A 20,000-nucleotide genomic window follows, 5' to 3' on the forward strand; every position below is an offset into this window, starting at 1 on the left:
AACACAGCACTAGGTTGGTTATACTGTGGCGTTGTTGTGAAAATGAACTTTAACCCTTTATTCCCTGCTGCCGAATTTTCCATCTGTCAGCAGTGGTGTGAAGTACTTAAGTAAATGGAACGAGCTAAATCACGTGAAAGGAGGGGGGGGGGGTCGATGTCGAGACTTTTTTTGTTTTGCCATTTTGAAACATTGAGGTGTTCACTTTAATTTTTATATTTAGAAATAAAATCTGTCTTGGGTGTTCTTTGAGCCTACATTCAGTATCAGTAAAATACTTAAGTTCTTTTAAAAATGGATACTTTAGTACTTTTACTCAAGTCTTATTGGAATTGGTGACTTGGTGTAATTTTTACAGTAAGGTATCTGTACTTTTACTCAAAAGTACAGATACCTTTATGGTTTTCAGGTACTCTTTACACCTCTGTCTGTCAGTGATCGTCATCTTCATGTCATGATCAGTCCCATGATCTTTCGCGCTTCACTAGAAGCAGAAGGCACGTTCACTTTTTTCCGGAACCGGCACTTCATATTTAGTACCGCATCGACGTCAACACGTTCTGGCAAACGATCCAAACCCAACACGATTCATTTATTTGACTCTGAGTTGACTATTTCGTTAAAGAATCAATAGCTATAAACACTTTGCACTTTTAAATTTAAATCTCAGCTGGATGTTTTCATATATATATATATATATATATATATATATATATATATATATATATATATATATATATATATATATATATATGTGTGTGTGTGTGTGTGTATATATATATATATATATATATATATATATATATATATATATATATATATATATATATATATATATATATGTATGTGTGTATATATATTTAGCCATCTATTAGACATCTTTTAAAAATAAAAAAAGCCTGCTGAGTTGTCTTTGTATTTTAAAACCTTTATCATTCTTTTGACATTCAAAATTTGCATGTTTGCTGTGAGGATTGGATTTAGAGAAAGGGTAAGCCCAAATAATAAGCGGTTTTTACAGTATAAAATACATTGGGCCTATATGGAGAGTCCTCATAAACCACCAACACCAGCATGTGTGTGTGTGTGTGTTGTAATGGAAATAGCAGTGTGTAAGTCTTTGATCAGGGATGTGAGTTCAACTGCTATCTGCTACTGCAGGATGAGACGAGGAGAATCAGGGAAAGCAGAGACACTGTGTCAGTGTGTCAGAATGAGTGAATGAAACCGCGGACGACGTGGCAGAAAGAGAGGAAGAGAGAGAAACAGCGGAAGCCCTAATCGCTAGAGAGAGAGAGAGAGAGAAAGAGAGAGGTTTAACCCACTCACTCGCTCAAATCCTGCACACTTTAATCTGCTGAAGTGAAGGGGGGGGGGGGGGGGTGATCTTGATAACTACAGAGATGACTCTAGAAATCAGCAGCTGATTAGACGCTCACGAGACAGACATGAGAGAAGGGGGACGCCGGCGCGCTCTACTGTAATGAGAGAGACAGACAAAATAAAACATGTGAGCTCTTAACCGCGCTTCTTTCCAGCGGCGAGGAGGAAGAAACACATGCAGAGCTTCATGGATTTTCCTATACGCATAGCATTTTAAGCATTTTTTGGCAGTAATGCTCGGCGTGCGAGTCCACAATGATATATATTTTTTTTTATGTTTTATTTAATGCAATTTATAGATTTTAGATTTTATCTTGTAGCATTTAAAGGGATAGTTTAGCTAAAACTGAAAATTGACATCATTTACCATTTGCTCGCCCTTTACTTGTTCCAAACATGTTTGGAACGATGAGGTTATTTCCTCTGTTGAACACAAAAGAAGATATTTTGAAGAATGCTGGAAACCTGTAATCACTGACTTCCATATTAGTGTTTTTCAGACTATGCAAGTCAGTGGTTACAGGTTTTCAGCGTTCTTCAAAATATCTTCTTTTGTGTTTAACAGGAGAAAGGAAAGTCAGACTGGTTTGGAACCACTTGAGGGAGAGTAAATAGTGAGTACATGTTAATTTTTGAGTGAACGTGTAGCATTTTTCTGCTGTTAAGTTTGCTCTCCAAATCCACAATGCTATTATTTAGTGTTTTTTAGTACAATTTTAATGCAATTTATACAGTAACTAATATTTTGAGATTCGTATCTTGTTGTTGACCAGAGGCAGCATTTAAAGGGATACTTCAGCTAAAACTGACAATTCTGTCATCATTTACAATCCCTTTACTTGTTGCAAACATGTTTTAGTTTCTTTCCTCTGTTGAACACAAAATAAGATATTTTAAAGAATTTTGGAAATCTGTAACCACTGACTTCAACATTAGTTTTTTTTCCTACCATACAAGTCAATGGTTACAGGTTTTCAGCTTGCTTCAAAATGTCTTTGTGTTCAACCACTTGGAGTAAATAGTGAGTACATTTTCATTTTTGGGTGAACATGTAGCATTTTGTGTATATTTTGCAGAAACGTTCGCCGTCCGAGTCCACAATGCTATTATTTTGTGTTTTATTTAATGCTATTTATATATTTATGATTTTTATCTTGTTCTTGTAGCATTTAAAGGGATAGTTCACTCAAAATTTTGTCATCATTTACTCGCCCTTTACTTGTTGCAAACATGTTTGAGTTTCTTTTCTCTGTTGAACACAAAAGAAGACATTTTGAAGAATGCTGTAAACCTGTAACTATTTACTTCTATATTAAATGTTTTTCCTATTATCCAAGTCAATGGTTACAGGTTTTCAGCATTCTTCAAAATATATTCTTTTGTGTTTAATATGAGGAAACAAAGTCAAACTGGTTTGAAACCACTCGAGGGAGAGTAAATGAGTAAATGTTAATTTTTGGGTGAACTTGGAGCATTTTTCAAGTCATGCAAGTCAATGATTACAGGTTTTCAGCCTTCTTCAAAATATCTTCCTTTGTGTTTAACAGAGGAGAGAAACTCAAACTATCCGTATGTATATAAATGTGATATGTTAGATGCTTTTAGCTTCTGACATGCGTTTTCAGGCTTGTTGTGGATATTTTCAAAAGTATTAGAAACACTAGTATGGACGATTATCATTTTCATTTTTATTGTAATGAGAGAGTCTGGCAAAATGAAACGTGAGCTCTTAACCATGCTTCTTTCCAGTGGGGATGAGGATGAAACACATGCAGAGCTTCATGGGTTTTCCTATACGCATAGCATTTTATGTATTTTTACAGTTTCTGTCAGCATCCAAGTCCACGTGTGCATTGGCGTCCATCTGCAAATGACAAGAACATATTATAAGGTGGATAAAGCATTTTTATCCACGATAAGAGCATAACCAGTGTTTGAACTCGTATGCAAATGATCAGATCCAGTTCCCACGGGTCATGGAATTTCTGGAATGTCATGGAATTTTAAAATGTCTTTTCCAGACATCGAAAGTCAGGGAATTTTTATTTATTTTTTTTTCAATCTAACGGCAATTGGTAACTTTTTGATTCAGTTTCTAATTCAACTATAAAAATGCAGGGTTCCACACAATTCCTTTATGTTGTCCCAACACTAAGTTAACTTGATTGATTTTACAAGTTTAAGTGGATTGAACATAAAACATATAAGTCGTCTCCCCCCAAAAACTTAAGAATTGTGTTGGTTCAACTCAAATTAAATAAGTGGTTTGAACAAGCAGGAAAATTCACTTTTTGAGCGCAAGTTAATTCAAATCTTATTCAAAAATGCATTATGATAAAAAAAAGTTACTTTTCCTGGGCTACACAGTGGCTCAGTGGTTAGCACTGTCGCCTCACACCAAGAAGGTCGCTGGTTTGAGTCCTAGCTGGGTCAGTTAGCATTTCTGTGTGGAGTTTGCATGTTCTCCCTGTGTTTGCATGAGTTTCCACTGGATGCTCCGGGTTTCCTCTATAGTTCAAAGACATGCTCTGTATAGGTGGATTAATTAAACTAAATTGGCCATAGTGTATGAGTGTGAATGAATGTTTCCTAGTACTGGGTTGCAGCTGGTAGGGCATCCGCTATGTAAAACACATGCTGGATAAGTTGGCGGTTCATTCTGCTGTAGTGACCCTGATAAATTAAGGGACTAAGCCGAAGGAAAATTAATGAATGAGTTACTTTTCCTCATGATATCAGGCTGCGATTTTCCCATTTACTTTCAAGTTCAAGTTGCTTTATTGGCATGACATTCAGTACAGTATTGCTAAAGCACTTCAAATATGAAATATATTAAAACCATAAAAAATAATAATCATAATAATACAGATAAGATATATATATATATATATATATATATATATATATATATATATATATATATATATATATATAATAATAATAATAATAATAATAATAATAATAATAATAAAAAGTTTAATTTATTTAAATTTATTTACTTTCCATTTCTCAAAACGTAATTTTTCTATAACATATTTTGTGTTATAGTTTGTTTGTTTTTTGTTTTTTTACGTGGCATAAGTAGTCACTGAGCATTTTTCCTCTGCAACCATTTAGTCATTATATAAAGACTTAGATTTGTGTAAATGAATCTTTATTTAATGAATTCATCAATGTTGTATTGATGTTGTAGGCTAATATGAAATAGGCCTGCAAAATATACAGTTTCAGCATCGATATCACAATGTGCACATCTGCAATAGTCACATCACAAGATATCCAGTTTTGAGTCTGAATTATAGTTGACCAGGAGTTACAGAAATGTATTTAATTACTCCTGATTTTATACAATTTATGCAAAAAGTATATATTTTTTTGTTTGTTTGTTTCTGGTCTAAATATCTACATTTTAAATTTTAAATTTTATTTTAAACTTTTAACTTATTTCTTCTGAAGGTGAAAACAAATCAACAATTTTACTTTTGCTCTGAGAATTGTTTGATATTCTGACTAGAAATTAGACAAAGCAAAGTGAGAGAGGCATTTTTTTGCATTGTGGTTATTCACCGTCTGTAGCTGAATACTATAAGACTTGCCAGAAAAAAAAACAGTAAAATAGATCATATCACAATATTTATTGCAGAAAAATAAGATATCGCAATATAACATATTTTCCAATATCATACAGCCCTAATTGAAAATATTAACAAGGCACTTGAATCTTAACCCTACTTCCAGTCCAGCTTTGATCATAGTGTCTTAAACGGATGAAAACATGCAATTAAAAAATACTTCTTTATCCTTTTGTCAGCTCAGTGTTTAATATAGGCCATGTAAATTCAGCATTTGAATAGGTGAATGTCAGGGATAGGTCACTTTTAAACATTAGTAGCTCTACATTTAGGCACAACCCCTCGCTTCACGACTTGAGGACCTTCATTATAAGACTCAAATTCAAATACCAAAGTCAAAGATCAGTGAACCTGCATTCCTGCCCAACAAAGCGCTGCATTCCTGAGAACAGCTCATCTATACATACAATAGTATCAGAATTGAAATGGAAGGCCGGATCGGCGTAACCGAAGCAAGCAAGATGGATTTTCTTTGCTAGAGATAAGTGAAGCTACTCGCAGTGAAAATCAATGGCATCATAAATCTTTTACCTCTCATGCAGCGCTTCTGAAGGTCTTGCTTGCGTATCAGTTCAGTCCCACTGAGAGATGCTTTGCTTCAGTGTGGAAATATAGACAGGAGGAAACTTTCTATTTGGAGTTTATCAGGTATTGGCTCATTTGACCTCGGTTTACAATATAATTACTGGAGGATTAAGTAATAAACAACTATATACTGTATATAGTGGTGTGAAAAAGTGTTTGCCCCCTTACTGATTTCATATTTTTTGCATGTTTGTCACAATTTATTGCTTCAGATCGTAAAATCAATTGAAGTATTAGTCAACGGTAACTAGGGATGTGGCAAGATCTCATATGACGAGATCTCGCGAGATTAAATCGTGACGAGATTTCTTGTCGAGGTCAAATGTTGTCTCGTGAGTTGTGATTTTATGTTGGAGCGTGAAGGGTGTAGCACTGAAGATTGGAGGCAGGATTTGATTTGAACTGCAAATCAAGTGCTTTGCACACACCTGGCCACCCAGGCTGGGCTTGAGAGTTGTACTTGTCACTCGGTTGCTTGGACAAGTGTGACGTAATCGTTTTGAAGTTATTTTGCTGTCATGTTAAACAGAGGCTACAACTGCAGCCACACACACATTAACCATGCTTCATATCCATGCCATAAAATAGCACTTCAGACATGCTTAAAGTAACACACACACACGTTTGTTTTTGTGAAAAGTGGGTACATTACATAGGTTTCCATTCATTTGATACTGTTCAAACGGTATTTTGTATTGCCCTCACCCCACCCTACCCCTAAACCCAACCATCACAGGAGACAGTGTACAGCTTTACTCTGTGAAAAAAAACTCATTCTGTGTAATTTATTAGCTTTTTGAGAAATGAGGACGTCACCAATGTCCTCGTATTTCACCTCCTATCGACATGTTTAGATGTTGTTGTTATTATTATTATTATTATTATTATTATTATTATTATTATTATTATTAGTAGTAGTAGTAGTAGTAGTAGTAGTATGTTCAGATGCACCTAAAACCCAGAGTTTCCACTTTCGCTCGGCTTAAAATCGAGTGCACAGAATTTGTTTGGGAAACAGCGTCTATTTATCACTGTGGAACACGTCTGACAGCCATGAGCTTACTGTTTTGAGGATTGCATATGAGGAGCAACGGTGCCTGTATTGGAAATGATGGAAATCTAGCTATTTTTATATTTATTTCAAAGGGTTTTCATGCCTAAATAAAATAAAAGCACAGAACAGATTCACATTTAAGAGCAAGGGGTGTCCCCTGGGGATTTGTCAGTATAGGTTGCGTATAGGGATTATCGGCTCTTTGATGTTTATTGCCACCCTTCATAGAAAGATTGAAAATATATGAGAAATACAGGAAAATACCTTTACGGGATGATAACAGGATAGAATTGTAAAATACGGGAGAATTCCAGGGAAAACGGGAGGGTTGACAGGTATGATTAGATGGTTGTCGAGCATGAATCGCCTTTTTTAAGGTCATGCCACAGCAACTCAGTAGGATTCAGGTCAGGACTTTAACTAGGCCACTTTAAAGTCTTAATTTTGGATGCAATAAAGACAACAAATACAAGGGCAGAGGTGTAATAAAAAAAAAGACGAGCCGTAATAATGTTAATAAAAGGTTTGCTTATTTAAGTTTGGTTAACAGCATATCTCTGGACAAGAAGATTAAAGGCTTAACTAGGTTAATTAGGTTAACTAGGCAAGTTGGGGTAATTCGGCAAGTCATTCTATAACGATGGTTTGTTTAGTAGACAATCGAGAAAAAATATTGCTTAAGGGGCTAACAATATTGACCTTAAAATGTTTTTTTTTTCTTGCCAAAATAAAACAAATAAGACTTTCCCTTGAAAAAAAATATAGGAAATAATATAGGAAAAATTCCCTGCTCTGTTAAAGATAATTTGGAAAATATTTGAAAATTTTAATTGAAGTAATAATTGGAAAAAAATAGAGATTTAAAAAGTGTGACATCTCTCAAGGATCTGCTTGTTTAACTCTGGCTTACAGCATTAATTCGGCACAGTGGGATGTTCAGAACTGAATTGTTTCTGCACAGTCACTTGAAAGTCAGCTGAGGCTTGTTTTGAACGGGACCGGATATTATGAATCATGTTGTTAAAATCATGCGTTCTCTGTGTGAGCGTGTTGTCCGACATCTGCTACAGGGGGCGTAACAAATGCAGGCCTTTGGGAGACAGTTCAACATGTCAGCAAGCAAACAGCTGAGACTCTCAAGGCCTCATTCGAGCAGCTCCATTACAGACACTGAAGCCTGCAGTACAACAACAGCCGGCTGAATAATCCACTTCCTGCACTGCGCTCGTAATATAACATGTAAAGCATACTAGACTGACTATTTCTGACTGTGGTATGCATGCCTTAGGGTTATTGAAGTAAACTAGGTAGCACTTTACAATAAGGTTACTTAAACTAACACAAAAAGTGAGGATTTAATGCACTTGTTATCAGAGTTTAATCACAGTAAACATTTAAAGGGACCGTTAACCTAAAATAAAAATTCTGTCATTATTTACTCATCATTCACTTATAAAAAAAAAACTGTTCTTCGGATGAACACAAAAGAAGATATTTTGAAAAATGTTGAAAACCTGTAACCATTGACTTTCACTATTTCCGTATTCTTCTAGTATTTTTTTCTGCTTTGGGAGTCAGTGGTTACCAATTTCTAACATTCTTCAAAACATCTTTTTTTGTGTGTCTGTTCAATAAAAATTCTCATAAATTATCAATAAATAGTGAGTTTTATTTTTGTGTAAACTATTACTTAAATTTTAACAATAACAAATACAGTTATATTCATTTATTCATTAATTTTCCTTCAGCTCAGTCCCTTTATCCGTTTAGTTCCAAATCTGCAGCAACTGCGTGATGCTATCATGTCAATATGAACCAAAATCTCAGAGGAATATTTCCAGTACCTTGTTGAATCTGTGCCACAAAGGATTAAGACAGTTCTGAAGGCAAAATAAGTCCAACCTGGTACTAGTAAGGTGTACCTAATAAAGTGGCCATTGAGTGTGTATATCATTCAATCATTTAATCCTTGATTTATTAGGGGTCGCCACAGTGGAATGAACTGTCAATTATTCCAACATATATTTTACACAGAGGATGCCCTTCCAGCTGCAACCCAGTACTGGAAAATACCCATACACACTGCCAATTTTAGTCCATCCAATTCACTGCACTGTGAGGGAAATCGGAGCACCTGGAGGAAACCCATGTGAACACAGGGAGAACATGCAAACTCCACACAGAAATGCCAACTAACCCAGCCGGACAAACGAGCGACCTTCTTGCTGAGAGGCGACAGTGCTAACCACTGAGCCACCGTGCCGCCTCTACAGTTGTATTGTTTTAAAATAAATTTAATGTTCATGTTAGTTTATTAAGCTTAAACTTTTTAATTATATTATTAAAAACCACACACACACACACACACACACACACACATATATATATATATATATATATATATATATATATATATATATATATATATATATATATATATATATATATATATATATATATATATATATATATATATATATATATACATACATTTATTTATAAACTGTAAATTGCAAGGGCGTAGATTTGCTCTAACATACTTCACTAGCGCATGCATTGAACAGCAAAAAATTTTTTTGCGCTTTTAAAAACATGAATAAATGACTTAAGTGTTTTTTTTTTATATGATTAATGCAAATAACAATCACGTCCCATGCTGCAAAAGTCAGTTTGCATGATTCTACTGCAGTCTGTCTTTGAGGAAATTTTAGAAGCAATTTCACTGTTCTTTCATAATCATGGAGGCCTAAATCGAATCCGAACTCTGGTTTTGGGCCCATCCTTGGTCAATAGTATTACGGTGAACCTGTAGCGAATGTGACTTTGTGCACAGGTAGGTTACTAAGGGTTTGCGGAGCATTATGTTATTTGAAGTCGATTAAATTATTGGTAGGTACATTTCAGTAATTGGTGGATATTGGTGGGGACTTGGCATGGGCCGGTATAAAATTCTGACGGTAAAACTAAAAAGCACAGTTTCACAGTATTGTGATACTCTTAAATATATTCTTTTTAAATGTCTGGGTAAAAAAAAACAGCAACTTTTTTTTTTCCTTTTAAACACAATAGATTTTATTTTGAGAAACTTTTAGAATATTTTTGAACTGTTGTCTTCATTTGTTTTTTTTTAAAACACAGATTTTTTTTTTACAATTTAAAACGGCATCTTTGGATATCTTTTCTGCTGGGGATGCTGTTGTCCTAAAAAAACATGAATAAAAAATCGTGCACATACCATAGGAACGGTATTGCAGAACATTTTGATGGTTTTAAAACCTTGAAAACAGTTATCGTCCCATGTCTAGTGGGGACACTCCCCCTCTGTCCATGCTAATTTTATGGCCTTGGTTAGTTGTAGAAATAACAAAAGATTGCCATAACCTTAACCTGTTAGCCAGCCCTCACTTTTAGTGATTTACACCTACCTAACTTTAAATAGTAATAGTTCTTGACCCCAGTGAGCTATATAAACATAAATAAGGCATCATTGGAAAGAAAACACTTTGAGCTTTACTATGGTCCATCCATGCCTCAAAAATATAAAGTTATACATTATAAAGTAATGAGAAAAACAATGTGTATTGTGTTCCATATTTGTTTTTCCATATACAAACAGAGGAAAACAATAATGTAATGACCTAGAAAAAATATGCTTCAGTGTCTCATGAGTTCATATTTCAAAATTTGATGAGGATTGCATGCCAGATGAGGTTTCTGCAAAAAGTTTTCAGAAGCGATATCAGTGTCCTTTTTTCAAAAGTGACCTTTCCAAACTAAAACAATAACAGTTCCTGAATAATTTAGCCATACATAACCAACGGTAGTTACATAAATAGGACATTTAAAACAATTGTATTTATTTATACCTGGACCCTGCCAATTTCCATAAATGTAATGCATCCTGCACAGATTATTGTCTGTAAAACATAATATGTGTACTATGAAGTACTATGTGCTGCTTTACATTGATTGTATGTGGTGTGTAGTTAATTAAACTGAGCGGTGTTTGTGTAGAGGCCTGTTAAAATGCAAAGAGTGAAGGTCAACTCTATTAACCCTTACAGCTCATCCCCTCTGTTACTAACAAAAGACATGCAGTGAACTCCTCTGCTAACTCCTCTATATTCATCCCCACGGGCTGCTCTGGGGTTTTATGGCCTTGAGGTAAACTCAAGAGGACAAATACACCCGCTGGAGATGATATTAATAATTTAATACTGACAATTTATACATGGTTGTCTCTGAAATATACTCACACTGCTGTTGTGCTATTATTAGTGCTGTTTTTTTTAGGCAAGCATCACTATTATTGTTATTATGGCTAATGCGATTGAAATAAAGCCAAAGGATTAACCCTTTATAGGGCACCTATGGAAAATCAGTGGGCTGTTACTGGGGTATTACAGGACTTGTGAACTTATATACACAAATACTGTATATTGTAATCGGTGTCAGTGAAGTTACCATATATGGTTCTTCGTATGATAAATGGTTACATATTGTGATCCAATAATTTCTGCTGCTATATCATGGAGTTTCAGATTGTGTGATGGGAAAATATGCTTTTAATATTGATTTATTTGTTATTTATTTCTTTGTCAATGTGTTATATTGTTGTTTTTTATTTTTGTTTCTTTGTTTTTCCAGTGGCCACAGTTGTACTTAATAGTTCATTTGTAAATAAACTCATTTGTTCATTTATTCATTCTTTCGTTTGTTAGTTTTTTTATTCATTCACTTATTCGTTAGTTAGTTAGTTCATTTATTTGTTAGTTCATTCATTCATTTGTTAGTTTGATCACTCATTCATTCGATAGTTTATTCATTAATTCATTCATTTTCTAGTTAGATTTTTTCTTTCATTCATTCGTTAGTTCATTCATTCATTCATTTGTTAGTTAGTTTGTTTGTTCATCCATGTGTTGGTTTAATCATCCACTTATTCTCTAGTAAGTTTTTTCTTTCATTCATTCATTTGTTAGTTCATTCATTTGTTAGTTTGTTCGCTTATTCATTAGTTTATTCGTTCATTCATTCATTTGTTAGTTTATTAATTCATTCAATCACTAGGTACATTTTTCATTCATTCATTTTTCAGTTCATTCATTTGTTAGTTTTTTTGTTCATTCGTTCATTCATTCGTTTGTTAGTTTATTCATTAACTCATTCTCTAGTTAGTTTTTTCTTTCATTCATTCATTTTTTAGTTCATTCATTCATTTGTTAGTTTATTCATTCATTCATTCTCTTGTTGTTATTTTTTCTTTCTTTCATTCATTATTTAATAGTTTGTTTATTCATTCACTCCATTCATTCATTCATTCATTCATTCATTTGTTGGTTTATTCATTCATTCATTCATTCATTCATTCATTTTTAGAGTATTTATTTATTCATTGATTCATTCATTGTCTAGTCAGTTTTTTCATTCATTCATTAATTGTTTGTTTATTCATTAATTTATTAATTCATTCTTTAGTTAGTTTTTTCTTTTATTCAAGTATCCATTTGTTAGTTCATTTAGTCATTCATTTATTCATTCATTTATTTTCTATTTTTTTTTATTTCATTCATTCACTTGTTTGTTCATTCATTTATTTGTTAGTTTGTTAATTTTTTCATTAATTTCTTCGTTTATTAATTCATTTTCTAGTTAGATTTTTCTTTCATTCATTTATTCATTAATTCATTTGTAGTTTTTGTTCATTCATTCATTTGTTAGTTTATTCATTCATTCATTCTCTAGTTATTTTTTTCTTTCTTTTATTCATTCATTTATTTATTCATTTATTCATTTGTTTGTTTGTTTGTTCAGTTGTTCGTTTATTTATTCATTTATTCATTCTCTAGTTAGTTTTTTATTTATTTATTTATTCATTCATTCATTCATTCATTCATTCATTCATTCATTCATTTGTTAGTTTGTTCTTTTGTTTGATCATTTACTCATTTATTCATTCATTCAGTCATTTATGTTTGTTTGTTTTTCCTGAGGTGTTTTGCATTTTTAAGTAACAATTGTAGTTTTTTAAATAGTTTGAAATGATTTAATTATCTACTATTATTTTGGACTAAAAAAACTGAATGTGGTCATTTCATTCATTCATTCATTATTTATTCATTCATTCATTCATTCATTCATTCATTCATTCATTCATTCATTCATTCCTCTAGTTAATTAATTTTTTGCTTTATCTAACAGGTAATTATTATAATTATTTTAGTATTTTAGTTTTTAATGATTAAAAAAGTTTAAAAAATCTTATCCAATTAAGTATACATATTTTGTGCTTTGGCTTTCTTTCTTTTAATTTCTTTGATTGTAACTGTAATGTAAATGTTATCATATTTCATCACAGATAATTATGATACAGCTTTGTAAATCGTATGGATAAATCAGTGTCATGTTTTAATGCTCGTCTTGCTGTGTAAGTGTACACGTGAATGTCTTGCCTGTGCTGTGTGTGTCTCTCTCTCTCTCTCTGTGTGTGTGTGTGTGTGTGTGTGTGCGCGCATGCGCTATGTGTGTCCACAGCTCAATAATGGGCAGGCTGACAGTAGGCAGATGGCCTTCTCTCTAGGGAAATCAGGGGGGTAAATCTCTCCATTTAAAGCATACAGCCTGTGCCAGTGTATAAGCGAGAGAGAGAGAGAGAGAGTGTGCACCGCTGACCCGGCAGGGGTGAGGAAAATCTGATATGGGGCAAACCCAGTGTCACCATAATCTCAAGTCTTTCTCTGTACAAGAGGATTATTCAGACCTTTATACAGCTGGGATATACAGCGTCACTAGACAGACCCATATTCAGATATAAGGTCACTAACATCCAGATGCCGTCTGCAAAATTTTTCATGATAAAAAAAGTTTGAAGTAATGCTAATTCTAAAAAACATTTAAAATAATGTTGGTTAATACATTTTACAGGCTAAGTGAATTAGTTACTGAGGGTACGGGTACAGCCTACACTCGGCCATGTTGCCAGATCTTTCTATAATTGTTTTTTTTTATTATTATTATTAATTAGCTGTCAATAAAGTGGAAAGACTTAGAAAATAAAACATTTTACGTTATTGTGAGGCATTTTGTCAGGGTTTGCTTTTGTTTGTTACATTTAGCAATATCTGGCAACCCTGCATCAGCATTTAAACTGATGTAGCAAATACACAGAAGGACAGTTATTTTCCTGAGGAGACAACATTCAGTATGACAAATGCAATGATCATCATGATATCATCTGTAGTAGAAAACTGTCGAACATTAAAACAGTAGCATATTAATAATAAATGTTGTATAACAGATCTGTAGAGCTAAACAGAAATTTAAACTGGCCAGGATAAAGGATAAGTTTAGTAGTTTATTAACCATTTACAAAGCCATGCTAAATTCCCCCACAGTCAGTCGGCCGGTCTGTCTGTTCATCTATCTATCATCTAATTTATCTATCTACTCCAATTATAGTATAGATAGATAGACATAGATAGATAGATAGATAGATAGATAGATAGATAGATAGATAGATAGATAGATAGATAGATAGATAGATGCTGTAACTGTCCTTTTGTAATACAGTAAGTTCTGTAGTGTATATAAAGAAGTGCATTTGTAACCAAAAATAATGCAACATTTTTAGACCACAGAACTGTTGAAAGCCAGGTTATGGCCATGACTGTATCATGCGGCGTCTCGTCTGGAGGGAAACTGTGTGTAAAAGCTTTCAGGTCAGTCCTCAGAGGTCAGCCGGTTTCTGGACCTGATGTCATCGCTGCAGTGAAATTGGTGTGACACACTTTTGTATTCTGCTTCAGACTTCATTATTCTGCTCTCAGAGTCTGCTCGATGTCCTGAACAAAACATTAATCCGGCCTGAAACCCATCTGGATGGATGATTTTGCAGTGGTTTATGTCAACACCAGAAGCATTTGGGAAGTCACTGTTCTTATTTACTTTACTGCATGCCCGGCATCCAGCATTTCACAAACCCTCAACTTGAACTCTCTTAAGACTTTGGCCTTTATTATTTTTCAAGTGTTTATTCATTTGGTGTGTATTTATTTATTGTTTATTTATTTGTTCATTTATTGGGTGTTTATTTATTTATTTAATGTTTATTTATGTTGTGCTTATTTATTTTTTAGTGTTTATTTATTTTTGGTATACATTTAATTTTTTGGTGTTTATTTAGTTCTTTGTTTGGTGTTTATTTCTTTATTTGGTGTTTATTTATTTATTTATTTGGGTTTATTTTTAATGTTTATTTATTTATTAATTCTGTGTTTATTTATTCAATATTCATTCATTTATTTATTATTTGATTTATTTATTTAAAAAACATTTATTTGGTGTTTATTTATTTAGTGTTCTTTTTCATTTTGATTTATATATTTAATTTATTCATTTATTCATTTATTTTGGTGTTTATTTATTTATTTAATCTTTATTTATTTGTTTGTTGTTTATTTATTTTATCTTTATTTATTTGCTGATTATTTATTTAATGGTTATTTATTTATTTAATGTTTATTTATTTGCTGATTATTTATTTATTTAATGTTTATTTATTTATTTACTTGTGAAATAGCCTATTATAAAAACGTCATATTATTTATTAGATATAAAATTTTATATACTTTTTATTTAAATAAATTATGCACGTAAATTTTTTAAGCAAACTATTTATTAAATAAATATTCAATATATACAATTTATTTTATATAGTTATATAACTGTTGGAAGATTTCCGTTGTATTAATTTTAGATTGTTAGATAATTAGATTATTTAATAATTAGTTAAATTTAAAAATATTTTTTTCTTCTAATGCAATGAATTAAAGACATTTTAAAGTTTGACTTAAATCTCTAAACGTTTTTCAGCACACTATCTTGCATTCAATATTTCTGATCATTAATCATAATAATATTATTTTATTAATTAATTATTGATAAAAATAATCTTTTGTTATTATATCTAAAACCTTGAGCTTAATATTTGGACATTTTGAACATTTTCAGGTCAGATTTGTAAGTTTCATAGTCCTACACAATATTCACATCTATGTCCATATGAAATAATACAAAGATAATGAGAATTATTATTATTATTATCAAGTGATTCATATTATTTTCAAAAATAAAAAATAAAAATCAAGGCTATAATTACATAGGTGACTATAGATATAAGGCAAAAACAATGATTATAATAGTTAAAAATATTTTAAATATTTATAAATAAGTAAAATATTTTGTTTTAAGTGTTTAAAGCTTTGATGTACAGTATAGACTGGGTCCATTAATGCACATTCAAAAAGTTAATTGGCTCATTATACCAAAAGGCGGGACTTTCTTTTCTTCACTTGCTGTATATTAAACAGGAGGGTTTCTCTTCATCGTCTACAATCTCTGCTTAAAGACAGTACATGTACATGATGACAGACAGTCACGTGTGTGATAACAGTGTGTCGCAAGTCGTTTGTGAAGCCTGTTTTTAAGAGAATCTTAATTACACAGCGGCACGTCTGTGGTTAAACTGAGATGGTGATTCACTGAGTCACAGGCCCTCGATCTGTCAAAACCGTTTTAATTGAGCACATTTCACAACCATCAGTACTCAGTTATGCTTAAGTTAAGGAAAAAAATCAACCTATTGCTTTTTGAGTATAACGTTATTGGTGCAGATGTGGTTTGTAAATATATCAAACAATGTGCGCCAACACACACTCAACAGCCACTTTGTTAGGTACTGGAAATATAGTACTGGAAATATTCCTCAGAGATTTTGGTCCATATTGGCATGATAGCATCGCGCAGTTGCTGCAGATTTGTTGGCTGCACATCCATGATGCAAATCTTCCATTCCACCACATCCCAAAGGTGCTCTATTGGATTGAGGCTGGTGACTGTGGAGGCCATTTGAGTACAGTGAACTCATTAGCCCCTTTCACACATACAGACCTTTCCAGAAAATTGCCGGCAATTTTCCGGAAAGGTTGTATGTGTGAACAGGTCCTTTTTGAAAATACCGGTAAATTCGTTCTGGCTATTTTCCGGAAAGAGAAGTTGTAACATTACCGGCAATTTGCCGGAATGCTGCGCTGTGTGGATGCAGAAGGAAGATTGCCGTAATAAGCGCGTGCACGTCTAGAACGTGCTGACGTGAAACGTCTGCTTTAGCCAATCACAACAGTCAGACATATTCACGTCCACACGGTTTGTGAGAATAAAAGCCATTGAATATTTTTCCAGACACATTTAGCTGCTAGAAGTTAGTCAGATCACGTTTATATGTTCTTCTTAATGCCAACTGTGTAAATAATCATCGATGAGATGCTTATGATAAGCCGTTGTTTGTTTACCTTCAAGCTTTGCTTGTGCCTGTGAAACAGCCTGTGAGCGCCTGCACACGCACATATTATGAACATCTCGACATGAGAAAGTGATCCTGCGAAAGTTGTTCACAATATTGATCATCCACAGAGTTTGTAATTTAGTCAAATGTTTACAAATACAAGCGCAGCCGTTTAAAGCTCATTTGTGGTGAATGATGTCAGAATTTACCGGTATTTTGGAATGGATGTGTGAACGGTCTTTTGCGGAAAAATTCCGAAACGTCCTCGCCTGTGTGAACAGCGCTTTTTTTGTAATTACCGGTAAAGTCGTTCCGTAAATATTCCTGATATTTACCGATATCACTGTGTGAAAGAGGCTATTGTCATGTTCAAGAAACCAGCCTGAGATGATTCACGCTTTATGACATGGCGTGTTATCCTGCTGGAAGTAGCCATCAGAAGATGAGTACACTGTGGTCATAAAGGGATGGACATGGTCAGCAACAATATTCAGGTAGGCTGTGGTGTTGACATGATGCTCAACAAGAAAATATCCCCCACACCACCACCACCACCAGCCTAAACCGTTGATAAAAGGCAGGATGGATCCATGTTTTTTATGGTGTTGACGTCAATTTCTGACCCAACCATCTGAATGTCACAGCAGAAATCGAGACTCATCAGACACCAGGCAACGCTTTTCCAATCTTCTATTGTCAAATTTTGGTGAGCCTGTGTGAATTGTAGCCTCAGTTTCCTGTTCTTAGCTGAGAGGAACGGCACTCAGTGTTGTCTTCAGCTGCTGTAGCCCATCCGCCTCAAGGTTGGACGTGTTGTGCATTCAGAGATGCTCCTCTGCATTCCTCAGTTGTAACGAGTGCTTATTTGAGTTACTGTTGCCTTTCTATTAGCGGGATCCAGTCTGGCCATTCTCCTCTAACCTCTGGCGTCATCAAGGCATTTGCACCCACAGAACTGCCGCTCACTGGATATTTTCTCTTTTTTTAGACCATTCTCTGTAAACCCTATAGATGGTTGTGCATGAAAATCCCAGTAGATCAGCAATTACTGAAATATTCAGACCAACCTGTCTGGCACCAAGCATGCCACGTTCAAAGTAACTCAAATTACCTTTCTTCTCCATTCTGATACTCGGTTTAAACTGCAGCAGATCGTCTTGACCATGTCTACATGCCTAAATGCATTGAGTTGCTGCCATGTGAATGGGTAATTAGAAATTAGCGTTAACGAGCAGTTAGACAGGTGTGCACTTCGATTTAAATATAGTCTATATATTTAGTATTATTATAATTGTATATTTAATATGCATTTATATAATATTGTTTGTAATTTTTTTACTATTATTGCCAATTTAATCAATTTATAATTTTATTTATTTAAATAATATATATTACAGTGTTTTTATTTATTTACAGCATACTACATATAGTATATTACATAAATATAATAATAATAAATCATAATATGATAATATACACTAAAAAGGGGCAATATATTTCTATAAATATATAATTTCAATGTATTTAAGGTGACACAGTGGTGCAGTAGGTAGTGCTGTTGCCTCACAGCAAGAAGGTCGCTGGTTCGAGCCTCGGCTTGGTTAGTTGCTGTTTCTTTGTGGAGTTTGCATGTTCTCCCTGCATTCGCGTGGGTTTCCTTCCTCCCACAGTCCAAAGACATACAGGTGAATTGGGTAAGCTAAATTGTCCGTAGTGTATGAATGTCACTGAGTGTGTATGAATGTTTCCCAGAGATGGGTTGCAGCTGGAAGGGCATCCGCTGTGTAAAACAAGTGCTGGATAAGTTGGCGGTTCATTCTGCTGTGGCGACCCCGGATTAATAAATTGACTAAGCCAAAAATAAAATGAATGAATATATTTAAATACCTTAGTGTACATCAATATTAGTCAATATAATGTAATATCAGTAGTGTTTTACATATTAATGTCATTAATCAATTCTGCATTGTCAAAACCCGTTTTTATATAGCAGACAATTCAAGGTCATGAGTTTCATTTTCAGGGAACACAAATATTAATGCATTCCCTTCATACATCACACATCCTATGCATATGAAAGCATATTCCTTGAACAAACTGTAAGTCACCTTGGATTAAAACACATCCCAAATAAAAAAAAAAACGTGATGCAAATATAATATGACATATGTCAAAAACAACATGACTTGTGTGTAATAAATACTCTATACAGAATTCACCAACACACATGGAAGCATTTTCGCTCTGAATGATAATATTAGCTCTGTCACAATATCCACACAGTCCAAACTAAACCCTCTAAACTGTTGTCAAGGAAACAGAGCTGAGGAGGAACCCGGTCCTGCTGCTGCTGTGTGTGCGTCTGTGTGTATATGTGTGTGCGCGCGCCCGTGCGAGTGTGTCAGGGCAGCCGGAGAGGGGCGGGGGGCGCGAGGGTGCACTTTATTTCCTTTTTATACCCGCATTTTCGGTGTCATCATGGCCACCGCTGCTAAAACATCGAGTATGTTGGTTTTGGAGTCGTATTTGTGTCGTTAAGCTGTTTTTTATACGCGGGTTTGGTGGTGAAGGCGCTGGAGATGCGCGTGAAAGCGCAGTAGATCGTTCGCCGGTGGACCGGAGGAGCAACGGGGACTGCGATTAATTTAGCGTTAAACACATTAATTTGGTTTTTGATTTCGTCCTTGAGCGACTGGGGTGGATTGTGTCTCCCCGTTCTGTATTTTAATGACTGGTTTCGTATTTTGCTGCGCGATGTACATGGATAAAACCAGTGTGCTTCGTGGTAAGATCCTTTTCCTCTGTATATCACATTCACTAGACATATTTAAATGACATATTCAATGGAATTGCTCTGTAATATGAGAATATTCAATGTTGTATGTTCGTTCGCTCAATGCAGCATCATATATAGCCTATACACCACCATCATACATGCATGTTCAGTAGTTCAGTGTGTCAGTATGTAAAGTGGGTGTATTCACCAAACGCTCTAGTTTCATAA

At 34.0% G+C, this 20,000-nt stretch overlaps 1 protein-coding gene across 4 annotated transcripts in view; it reads left to right on the forward strand.

Annotated features, from left to right (window-relative positions):
* The window catches only part of fgd1 (FYVE, RhoGEF and PH domain containing 1), a 112,622-nt gene that overhangs the window by 25,313 nt on the left and 67,309 nt on the right, over nt 1-20,000 (forward strand). For 2 of the 4 annotated variants that reach the window (XM_087264229.1, XM_087264230.1), the window contains exon 1: nt 19,363-19,781. The exons of the other annotated variants lie outside the window; for them this stretch is intronic. In XM_087264229.1, the coding sequence (XP_087120355.1) occupies nt 19,724-19,781 (58 nt within the window). In that variant the 5' untranslated portion in view covers nt 19,363-19,723. Of the gene's footprint in view, nt 1-19,362; nt 19,782-20,000 lie in introns of those variants that run through there. 4 annotated transcript variants of the gene reach the window in all.

This window comes from Danio rerio, chromosome 8, assembly GCF_052040795.2.
Source record: "Danio rerio strain M-AB ecotype USA chromosome 8, GRCz13ab, whole genome shotgun sequence".
NCBI classification, from domain to species: Eukaryota; Metazoa; Chordata; class Actinopteri; order Cypriniformes; family Danionidae; genus Danio; species Danio rerio.